This window comes from Argiope bruennichi, chromosome X2, assembly GCF_947563725.1.
Source record: "Argiope bruennichi chromosome X2, qqArgBrue1.1, whole genome shotgun sequence".
NCBI lineage: Eukaryota > Metazoa > Arthropoda > Arachnida > Araneae > Araneidae > Argiope > Argiope bruennichi.
The window spans coordinates 15,757,970-15,771,001 of NC_079163.1; the positions used below are offsets into that span (position 1 = coordinate 15,757,970).

The window sequence follows — 13,032 nt, forward strand, 5'->3', positions numbered from 1 at the left end:
ATATATATATTCGTTCGTACGAATTAATGATGGTTATGTGCTTTGTCATAATATCTTGGAAGGAATTGGAGGATTCTTTGAAATCATTATTTAGAAATAGAATTGCAAGAATTATTGATGCCAAGGATGTTTGGTAGCGATTTGAATCTCCAAATATTCATAACTTTTTCCAATAAGTATTTTACCAATTAAATTTGGTTTGTTTTTAAAAAGCAAGAACCATGTCCAGTGATTTTATACCATTGTGTAAATTCGAAACCTCCATGAAGTTATACTTGTTCTATTTTTGGATGTTTTAAAAGATTTCTCGGGAGTTTTGAAAAAAAAAAAAACATTATTATTTTGAAATTATTTTTTTAAACTTTTACATTCTAATATTTAATTGTTCTGCATTCTCTGTTACAATACATTTGTAATATTTTGATTATTATGAATACTTAAAAAATCGAATTGCATCACGTTTTAGTCAAGCTTCGAAGAATTCTCCTCTGTAGCTTCTCTTCATTTCCAAATTTTAAAATTACGAATGAATCATTAAATATATTAGACTATTTCAGATTTAAAAAAAAAATATGTTGATTAAATGGATGTTGATACAAGATTATGAAATATCATTGTAAAAAAATCTGAAACATTTATATTTATTGTTTTGTTATTCACTTATCAAAACATTTCGACAATGAGAGTAAAAAGATGGGAAATATTTTTCTGAATTATAAATTTTCTCAAATTTTTCCTTTAATACCAGTTTTTATCAAAATTCAACAAATTTTTATAAAGAATCTTTAAAATTTTAATTATAGTGTTACAAAAATAGTTTTCGTATCTCTTTCTGATTAGTGAAAGGGAAATAACGGTAGAAAACGAATTAAACTAGTTTATGGGAAGTTTATTATAATAATAGTTATAGACTCAATTCACGTCACGTCATTCTCAGAAATTTATTGTGCATGTCTTCTGAATTGTAATTTGACCTACACTTCCTGATATTACGTTATTTTCCTCCTACAACATGTATTAAGTATCACGTGACAAACAGAGTTCTTCGTATCCATAAATTAACAAATTCTCATAAAGTAATTTGACAAACAAGCAAAAACTTACGTTATGTTAGGAACAGCTTCAAACACAATGTTAATTTGCATCCTTGCTGCAACACCGACTGGTACACCCATTTCCTAAAAATAAAAAATTTAGAAATTTGTATCAAATATTGACGCAATTTTAAAATAAAATAATGCAAGTAATAGTATTGTACATATCTATGCACACAAAACAATTGCATCTACGTACACAAAACAATTTATTCATATCAATCTGAGAAAGAGAAAAATTGAATTGCTTTCAGTAAACATTAACACAAATTTTTGAAATGTTCAAAGATATTTTCATTCTTTAAGAGAAAGGAAAGCATTTAAAACATGCAATTCTAGCTCTTTAAAAAAATTCTTTGAGAGACATGAATAAATTTCTTATCAGTGTCGAAAGCAAAAGACACATTCCTTTAGCCATTGAATAAATTACCTTCGTTTGAATTGGAAGATTTATATCTCCTTAACTGGTTTACTTCCTCTGCTATCTAATTAGATGACACCTATTTTGTAATTATTTTTTATTGAAGTGATTATTCGTAAAATAGCTGATAATTTTTGTGGTTTTAAAAGAACAAAAATCCGATAAATCGATGCAAGCACGGCGTAGGGCTATATCGATTAAAAGGTTAATATTTGTTTTTCCTCATTAATAGTATATATGACTTTTACAAGCTTTTATGCTAGTTTAGTTTTATGCAAATCAAGCGATTTTAATGGAGGCGAATTTTTTTTATAGAATTCGAAACTGCCAATAGTTATGTGTCTGTCTAGCCTTGCGAATAAGAAAATTGCTATTGAAATATTCACACGCAAATTCAATTATATCTTTTACAAATGTTTTAAAATCTTTTCTTGCTTTTTTCATTATTCGATAAAACATACACAAAAAGGAGAATTTTACGTTGTTGTTAAACGTACTTGTAAGAGTAAATTTAATTAGTGAAAGCAGATTTGTTATTGGGTAAGAGATACATAGTTTAAATTAATATACAAAACATATTTGCCGCAGTTTCTTAAAGATCTTGATTTATATATTATTCTGCTGTTGACTTCTAGTGGCAGAATCCAAGCTTTACGTGCGAAAGATCGCGGTTTCGAATCTGGAATCCACTTACAATTAATCTCGCGTGCTCATTATCATTTTCTGGGAATATTTATCCGTTTTCGTATTGGTATGGCATAGATGTAGGATGCTGATCCAGATACTATCCAGTAGGGCTGCGCCGATTTTCGATTTATCGAAAAAAATAGATATTTCTGAAAAACTTATTTTTCGATGCCAATTTTCAAAAAATATCGATTCATCGAAGTCACGATCATGATTAATAGTTCACGAAAAATCGCGATACAATATATCGATATTCACAGCTATTGTAATTTGCGTTTTCGACTTCGTTTTGGTTACCAGTTAGTGCTTAGTTTTGTTACTCTTCATTCGTATTGACCTTCATACAGAATTTTTGTTAATATTTCTATAAATACTGCCATATTCTAATATATAAAAATGCTTGTTTTAAACACAATGTTATACATTGTAACATGCAGACATTGCTTTGGCATTGACACATTTTATGAAAGGGGTTTTAACAAAGTTATTTTCTAACTATTTTTGTTCAAAAGAAAACAAATATTGTTATTACATGAATTGAAGCTTCCTTTTATTTCGAGTCGTTCTAATCAGTCAATATGTTAAGGCATGCTATTTATAACTTATAACTGCTATAAATAAGTAATGATATCACGATATATCGAAATGTGTTGGACGATGTATCGCGATGGTGAAGTTCCGTCATCGACCAGCCCTATTATCCAGTGTCCATCCTAAACACGTATTTAGTAGTTCCCAAATCATTTTAATACGAAACGTTAATCGGATACACTGAATTAACTCTTTGTAGAGGAATTTAAATTTTAGAACTAAATCTTAGAATAGAAACGAAAAATTTCATTTAAACCGATGACGTTATATTAATTTGGAGGAAAAAAAATCATTAAATGAATTTTAATCAATGCAAACAAAATGAATTAAAGTTATATTTCTATTTAACACTTTTGCTTCCATTATTCAATTCGTGATTCGCTCCTTTTATCTAAAAAGATGATTTTTTCTCTGTTGTGATTAAGAGGTAGGAAGAAGTCTTTTAACCCATTAGCTGCCACGATCGTCATTTGGGGTTTTTAGAGATTTATGTACACCACTCGGCGCCGTAAATATATTTGGTAGGCTTGACAATTTAGTTTTATTCTATACATATCTGTCGATACGTGTGCTGCAGAAAGTGTACATTCTGTGCTTCGTTTCTTTACAACAAGCAAACAAATCTAAATTCATCTGTTAAGTTGAACGGAGAAGAATGGTCATATTTAAAGCATCATATTTTTAGTTAGATTTTTATATTATAATGAAATAACGTATATAACTATGCAATTTAGAGATTATATTTAGAGTAACTATTTATTACTTAGTCTTTTATTTATTTATTGACCATTTTATACCGATGCCCTTTTTTAAATATCAAATATTTTAAAACCAAAACATAATTTGAATATAATTATTCTGTTACACAACTTTTTTTGCCTATATATATCTAAAAATTTTTTTTAAAAAAGGGTTTTGCAGTTAATGGGTTAAAGCTCAAAACATGATGCATTCTATAAGTCACCGTGAACACTGTTTAGATTAGAGTAGAATTGTAGAATACTCCATGATTCTTCTGATATATTACAGCAGCTGCCTTTGAATGCTCCCTGCGATATCATAAGGGGAATTAGAGGTACAAAGGATTACCAATCGCTAATTATTTATCAAAACAATGAGGCATACGTGAAAAAGAAAACCTCGCTATGGTTAAAAGATGTTTTTATCCCTGGCGGAGTTGCGTGTTTTTTTAATACAATTTGCAGAACCAGTAGAAACAAACGTTTATATTATGTAACAATTGTACGTGCGATGAATGACAGGATTTCTTCAGTTAACTTTCACGGATATTGCATAAAACGCAAGCACCGAAAGAATAAGTTTAATTATATATTTCAAACTGGACTTGAAGAATTGTAGCGTAATTGAGATATGATTACAATTGATAGTAACAGTACAGCAGAACAATTTTCCGTGTTAAAATTTTTCTTCTAAGCAATTGTTCATTTCTGGACATTTTTTTCCCTTCTTAAGATTTACATTTGAACTACCTTAGTTTTTCATCTACTAGAATGAGATTTCGTAAAAATGTAAATCCAATTTTAGAAATTGATCTTCGGACAACAGGGTGTAAGATAAAAATGCATCCTCTTATCAATTCGGGAATTGAAATGTAAATTCCGTGATTTCGGTCGCCTGCTGTGTTCCTGCTTTCACTAATAATCAATCAACATTTCACGTATGGGATGGTTGAATAGGATAGGAAAAAAAATGATTAGCCAAATGGTTAGAACAAAGATTATAGCAATGAGAAAAGTGGCGTAAATGCATAATCGTTTATAATTTTTGCTATTTCGTACAGCAATCGAAATAGCCCGTAAGAAATAGCAAAATTCCACTAAATGTATAGATGAACCACTCGTAAGAAAAAAGGTTGATAACAACGGAGTTACCCCTGCCAACCACTATGTTTGAGTAAAATCAATGTCAATCGTCACGATTGCCTTGAAGCCAAAATTTGAGTCAACTGGGAACCGGTCATGTTACAGTATTTTCAGTAGAAGGTACGTTTCCGTCATAAAAGAGAAAACTATTCCAAGCCATTACTTTAGTCGTCAGTGAAGCGAGAACCAACCTCCACACAGGAAGCTTCTCACCCCTAATTTTGGGGTGCCCTCCAGTAGGAGGAGGGAAAGGTTAAGGTAAATCTTAGATGATTATAGTTAATAGGAAATGAATTATTAAACTGAAAGAAATACATTGGAAGCATAGAAGTTTATACATAACCAAATACCCTATAATATGTATGGTATGAAGCAATTACCATAAATGCAGGAAGGAAGTTAAATGCAAATGTATGGACAATTTTAAAAGAAAAATTCAGAAAATATTTCGATAGGCAATAAGAGTTTTCTACTTACAGGTACAATATCTAAGTACATTCTATGCTCCTGAGGATTTGGTTTCATTCCTATGACACCTTGACTGTAAACTGAATCGGCAAATAAGAAATGTGGGTATGAAACCACTGCTGGAGCATCTGAAATATGGGGAAAATATCAGTTTAGTTCTTTAACCTTAAATCGAGTGAATCTTAATAATTTTCTCTAAAAATACTGCTCATTTGTGTAACTGATAAATGAGTAAATGTATGAGTGTAGAAACATGCCATTGCACGAATTTCAAGGACTGATTTTATAACTTTTACTTCTCTGAACGAATTTTTATAATATGTGATATATATGAAAGTGATTAGTCATATTCATGCCTGGAGAAGAGTACAAAGGGTTAAAAAAATTCCTTGTGCCAAAGCTTCTTGCGACTTCTCTGTGCCGTATGGGCCCACTTTTATCATACGAAAATTTGCAACGGGTTTGAACGGATAATTTAATGGTTTGCAGCACAAATCAAGCGATATGAATAGTTTTATTTGCCTAATTTAAGAAATCAGATACAATTACCAGTGATATATTCTGGCTTTTTCCGGTACAAATCGGTGAACATCGCGAGGGCCCTTTTTTTAATAACAGAATTATTAAGTTTCCTATTTCAGAACTATTCTTTTTAAAAACTTATTAGCATGTTAATGATTTTTTTTATTTTTTCAATTTTTCGTAATTTTGTAAAAATATATATGGTTTTATTTATTTTTTAATATGTATATTATGGAAAAGAATGATTAAAATATTAAAAGTCTCGAAAAATTAGTCGTAATTATTAGTTAATGATTGCCTTACTTATAAATAAAAGTACTTATTTATTTAATAAATTATAAGGAAATAATGAATTTCAAACAAATATTGGCCTTTAAATTATTTGACAGGTTCTGTTAAATGAAATATAAAATTTTCAGTTAAATGAATAGTCTAATCTAAGATATAAATATGAATTTTTGATTGTTCGTATTTTATGCGCTGCCGTACTATACAATCCGATTGCGATAAAATTTTGCCAATTTATTGCTTGCACTTGCGCGAAGGTATAGGCATTGTACAGTTATTATATCCAATATATAAAAATGAATTTGTGTTTGCTCGTATTTTATGCGATGGCGATAAAACTTTGCCAACAAACTACTTTGAACCTAAAAAATCCATGTTTTTCACATGGCCAGTTGTATGTTGGACGAACACGAGTCGGACAACCACGAAATTTGTTTTTGCTGAAGGCGGAAAGACAAAAAATATTGTTTACCCTAAAGTATACTTGAATAATAAAGTAAAAAAAAATGAATTGAATCATTGAATGTATTCATTGTCGACAAGAAAATAAATATCATTCTTACTATCAGTCATAATTTAAACAAGATAGCTATTTCAGAGTTCAGACGATACTTCCCAAATTATTTCGTATGCAGCAAGCAGCAAAGTATCGGGTACCAGCTAGTATGCTAAATAAGTTAATAAATATGCTAATTTATTTAATAAAGATTTTAATAGCTCAGTATAAACAAGCAATTTACTTACATTATATTATTAATAAAATTTGTAGATTTTGCAAATTTGTTTGATATCCAAGTTCATAATTTTTTTAATTTATCTGCCTGTCCACCCCTTACCCCCCCCCCCCCCACTCCCTCAGCCTAGAGACCTTGGGCAGCTATCCAGCCTATCAAGTTAGCCTAATCGGAGATTCGTTATTTCTCTGTATTGCTGCAATCCTATAATCCCCCCCCCTTCCCGATGTTATTTTATTTTTCTTATATTTATCAACATAAAATGATCTATTTTATTAGGTATTAAGTTTACAGGTTAATAAATAAAATGTTTTACAAATTTGTATGATATCTAAGCTCATATTTTTTTAATTGATCTGCCTGTTCACCCTTTACCCCCCCCCCAACTCCCTCAGCTCAACTGCCTTGGGTAGCTATCCAGCCTATCAAGTTAGCCTAGTCAGAGATTCGTCATTTCGATGAACTGATGCAATCTTGTAACTCCCTCTTCCCGATGTTATTTTAATTTTCCTCTTGTTTATCAATATAAAAAGATCTATTTTAATAGGCATTAAGCTTACAGGTTAATAAGTAAACTTTGATGTCAATAGACCAATTTGCCCTTGTTTTTTTCCAGTGTTATTAGAACAATGCAAGGAATCGATTTGCCACCTTGTATTGGAGTTGGTGATAAAAAGAAGATTCCATATTCCTCAGGGACATATGAGCGAAGCAAAGATGCTGTAAGACTCGAGACTAAAAATTATAAAGCTACAATCGAGCACTGAATATAAATTTGCAGACCTAAAGGCAAGCAATAAAAAGACAAGTCTTGATAACATGGCCTAAGGGCAGGCGAAGATGAAAAGGCTTGTCTACAAGGTCTAAGAACTTTGATACTAGATTTAGAGATTGTAGAGTACTAAACGTGTGGTGGTGTAATAAGCAATGGTAATATAAACTACTTTTATTAAATTAAAGAATTGTGATACATAGGATAGGTGAATACTAGCTTACTTAGCATAGAATTACAGTATAGGATTCGAAATTGAATTGACTAAAACACAGTCATTAGAAAAAGAATTTAAAATGCATCTAATAACTAAATGAAGATGTAAAAAAATGAATCTAAATTACTAAATACTCTGAAATAAATTCTTGAATATTATAGAAACATTTGTAGAAATATTAGTGAGAGGACAAAAGTGTTATAAAATAGATTATGAGGCAAAATTAAATTTTAAGAAAAATAAGATTTATATGCCGCTTGATTATTTTGAAAGCACATGTCAGCAGAATGCCATTAACTCTTCGAAGCCCGATTTTCCAAATTAAATTTAAAAAGATATCAACGTGTTCATTGCAATAGTCATATTGCATAGCCATATAAATAAAGGGGGGAAATAAAAAAAATCACAATGCCATTTTAGTATATTTTAGCCTGAAGTATCAAAATTGATACAAAAATAGCAAGAATTTCTTCGAGCGAAATAGGCCCTTGCTAAAAATAATTGTATTATACTAAAAATAAGATATTTACCTACCTCAAAAGTATTTTTATTATTCGGAAAAATGAAATGCATCAAAGAATTTTTCCGCTAAACCTTTACTAAAAGTATGTCACTTGTTCAATACGGTGGGAAAACAAAATGTCATACTATTAGAACAGTTTTGGTTGCTGGCGTTTATTTTTTAAACTTTTGTTCAAAAGAACACTATGCAGGGGTAACAAATATACAGCCAAATATTAGAAACAAACCAAATGCAAGTTTAGAATTCGATTTAAAAGTACGGTATCAAATTTGAAACTTAGGGCATTTAAAGGTTTAGAGCATTGAAGTATGCTAGCACTGTTACAGGAATAAATTCTATTGTAGCAAGAGAATACGCTTGTTAAAACCAAACAATTGTCGAACAGCTGTCATCATTAAACTGAATTTCTTAGAGTACACATTTGACAGTACAGATAAAGCATAGTGTGAATTATTATATTTTTTAAAACATTTTACATACAAAAATCAGAACAAATTCATATAGAGGATAATGGAACAGGATTCAAATTAACAATACCATATGCACGGATACCGATACAGAAATATATAACGTAGAGGTTATAAAACAGAGAGACAAACTTTATATTATATCAGAAAGAATAAAAAAAAAAACATTTCTAGGTCATTTGAAGGACACATGATGTAATAAAATAATTGATAATAGTATTAATACATATTTACAGGACTAAATTCTGGAACTGACTGAGAATAAGTATATGAGCTAAAATTTGATCAGTTGATCAGTTATCAATTAAAACACTGAAACTAGAAATGAGAAAATAATTCGGCGTTTCTTGGAGAGTATCTATTGCAGTATATGCTATAAGATTTGCACATGGGGTTTAATATAGTGAGAAACATCAACAACAAAAACTTTATAAAATGCTAGGTTAAGAAGTGCATTTGTACATTGCATCGCTCATATTCATCTAAAACATTTACGGTTATTTTAATTAAATCCAGAAGTCTTTCTTAAATTTTATCCCACTGAAGCTGTATGATGGTGAAAAAAAACCTCTTTTTTGAACGGGTAACTAAACTTAACTCCTTAAGGAATAATTAATTTTTTTGACAAACTTATCTGATAAAGGGAAGGAAGTGGTTCAAGTTGAGATTTGGTGTATTGGAAGTATAACTTTTGGATATTTATTCAATAAGCCATTAAACCGTAATAGCTAGCCTATAAAAAGTCGAAAAACGTTCGGCTTAGCTAATATACTTTCAGCGATACGATTAAGTATTGCTATTTGTCAGTGGCTAAACAACATGGGAGTAGCGTTCTCGGCTATTGAACGGGTGGTTTGGGTTCAATCTTAGAGGCATTTCAAATTTAATTAACACTATACAAATATTTTAATTAACATGTCATTCTTTTTCATGCATCGAATTTCATGTAAATATTCGTTCATATAATATTTGAATTATAGTTAAAATTTAATTTTTAGTTTTATATTTAAGTAGTTTTGAAACTGCTAAACATTATTAAATGCAACTTTAATAAAAAAATAAAAAAATATTTAATAAAAAATATCGGGTTTTAATACTAACAAATTCTTCGCTATAATTTTTTAAAATCGTTTTATTTTTAGAAATTATAGGGAGCAACTGATAATTTATTAAATGCATAAGTAGATGGTACCGATTTTAGTGATAGGAAAGAAATAATAGAGCGAAGATGTTAAATAGTTGACCTTAATTAACTTTGTGATGTTTATTCTTATAGATAGACAAATTCTTATTGAGTGTACATAGAATTCTGCTTATCTAACATGATTAAGCAGTAAATTATCGGAATCATTTATACTCAACAGCCATCGCTAATTTTTAATAAGATGATCCTATTCACTTGGAACATTGCCCAATTTTCTGATGAAAGATATATTTTAGATTCTGAATGAAATTTGTTTTTTGTAGATCTCCAAAATAAACGTTGCCTTTATGAACTGCTCGCATTTAATAATTGAGCAAGAAGTCAAAATACATTTTTTCCCCAATTTTTATGATAATGACCATGCCAACTCTTATGCAATTAAAATTTAATAAATTATAAAATTAATAAATAATTTTTTTATGATGAGAGTAATTATATTTATTATTTAACCCCGTTGAAGTTATATTTATAGTTATTTTAACATTTCAAAATGAAACTAATTGTAATTCAAATATCATATCCAAGAATATTTATTTTTTTAGCTTAAGCATATTAATGAGCACTAATTTATTTTCTCAAATAAACACGAGGTGAGTAATATATCGATTAAAATATTTGTAAAATATTAATTTAATTTCAAATAACTTGGGAAAAAAATAAACTTGCATCCAGTATCGAACTCCGTCTGTACTCGAGTACATTACCTCGATATTGCTTCGTCGCAAGCAACAATGATAGGTTATTTGTGCATAAGCAAAAGTTTTGATATTATTTTCTCGAAATGGCTGGCTATTACGTTTTATATTTTAAAGAATTGAACCTCAAAAGTATATTATCAATAAAATAAATCTCATTTTCCGTAATGAATTTTTCAATCCATGACTTTAATTTGTGAGTCAAAGAAGAGAAAGTCATGATCGGAAATCTAAACGCGTATACAGGCAGAAAGTGAGGGTGACTCGAATTAAATAGTGAAACTGAAGAAAAATTAACTTGCCAAGCAAGCTTTCCATATTAGTTAAAACAGACTCGAGTTTCCAGTTTTAACATAAGTTCCAGAATTGAGGTAACTGTCTTTGATTCTCACAATTAATATTTGTCACTGAATAATTCACGAAGTTTATATTTATAGTGAACGATGAGAAGGAAAAGAATATGGCCAATTTACAAGTGATTTTTGTGATAATCTTTTTCAGCTCCTTTGGAATTTTAAAAAAAAAATAACTATTACAATACCCGAGTCTCTATATTTTGTTTATTGTATAATTTTTTTTCTAGAATTTTCTTCAAAACTTACTCCAAAATGTTTCTGGTTCTAGAAATATTCAAGATCAAAGTTCCAAAAATCTGGTCACTTTATTGATTAGGCTGTTGTCTCACGATAAGAAATCTTTTAAAACGTAATGAAAACAGAATTTTTTTTTACGTCTCTTAAAGAATGCTGACTTAAATTTCGAACTTTCAAAACTTCTAGTCCAGCCTTTCGCAATAACTGCAAGAACTTAGCTGCAATTCTCCTCTTAGTTTTAAAGCTGAACAGCCTTTTGTATTAATACCCGTTTAGTTTTACTTTTTTAAAATACTTTTCAATACTGTTTTCACTATACTTTAAATCTTCATGACTGTCTGTGGCTATGGATTGGTTTTTTACGATTTTTCAACGCAAATGAGGAATCAACAGCAAAGAAGTCTTCTCACAAGAAAACACAATAATAAAAGGAATATTTTTCTAATTTTACCGCTCAATTAGAAACATTTTCCTTTCAGGCAACATGTAATTAAACTTAAAGAATGCTCACAGAATGAAAGGGTATGAGAAAAGTAGAAAACCAACATTTTTCGTATTATATTTTTTAATTTCTATATTATTATAAAGAGGTAACACGGAATTTTAAAAAAGTCTTAATTTTTGCTAATCGAGTATTTAATACGCCTGAAAAAATACAAATAAGCCAAAGAAAGAAAAGCCAATAAGTGCTTTGTATTTTTGTATTTCATTCAATTTTCTAAGGTTCAATAATAGCAGCAAACTCTTTGACGATTTTCATTTACTTATAAGATCAGTAGTTGTACAATTTAAAAAAAAATAAAATTAGCTGATACCTGGCGTGTTGCTGCCGCAGAAGAAATAATTTTGGAAATACCGTTTGAAATTTGAAATAGCTATCTTATTTAATTAGAAAAGATAGAATGAATGATATTTATTTTCTTATCGACAGTGAATACATTCATTGAAATATAATATATAAAGGAGAAGAATAAATAATATTTATAAAGTATAATATTTATTCTATTTTTATTACTTTATTAATCAAGTGCTTTAAGGCACACAATATCTTTTGTTTTCCGGTCTTCAGCAAAATAAATAAATTTCTTGGCCGTCCGAATTGCAAGCATGCAACATACAACTGGACATATGAAAAATATGATCGGTAATAATTCATTCTATTTTGTATGTGTGAGATAAACTCTGAATAATATGTGCGTTTCGCCGCAGCCAAAATATTGTGCTCGCTGAATGACTATCTTGTGTAGATGACTATTCATTAGCGAAAAAAAAAAAAAAAATAGCGCTTGCACTAAATATTTCTGATTTCATTTCAATTACATTGATTGGCATCGATGATAATTTTATTTTGCTTGATATATATGCGATTAACTCAGAATGACATGTGCCGTTTGTCGTTAACTCTTCCTCTTTTGTCAATTGTAAATTTTAAAATAATGCTGACTCATAGAAACTTATGAAACGATTTGTTTGTAAATTTTATTGTGTTCAAAATAAATGCTAATAATTATACTATGAATATAAGCTTTGGGCAAGTGCAAGCAATTAGTTGGCCAATGTTGATCGCAATCGGATGAACGGTACGGCAGCGCATAAAATATGAACGAACAAAAATTCATTTTTATATATTAGATTTACGTCCTTGCCCAGTCTCAGTCTTAATTCATATTTCCCTCGATTGTTAATTCATATTTTATTCTCTCAAAGTTCTGAAAGCCAGATGTTATTTTGATTTCTTTTTCGTGTATGGAATAACGAGTTTGAAGATAAAAGAAATTAAGCAATTTGTCCGCACTGCTTGTCTTACGCACTCTTATATAAGAAATCACGCTGTTTTGCTATTTTTGAATTTGAAGCTTAATTGCAATCCCTA

The 13,032-nt window shown here is 29.5% G+C and overlaps 1 protein-coding gene across 4 annotated transcripts in view; it reads right to left on the reverse strand.

The window, feature by feature from the left end:
- Window positions 1-13,032, reverse strand: part of LOC129960852 (protein croquemort-like) — a 111,428-nt gene that overhangs the window by 13,956 nt on the left and 84,440 nt on the right. For all 4 annotated transcript variants that reach the window (XM_056074548.1, XM_056074550.1, XM_056074547.1 and 1 more), the window contains exons 10-11: window positions 5,154-5,272; window positions 1,105-1,178 (exon numbers count right to left, since the gene is read on the reverse strand). In XM_056074548.1, the coding sequence (XP_055930523.1) occupies window positions 1,105-1,178; window positions 5,154-5,272 (193 nt within the window). The remainder of the gene's footprint in view (window positions 1-1,104; window positions 1,179-5,153; window positions 5,273-13,032) is intronic.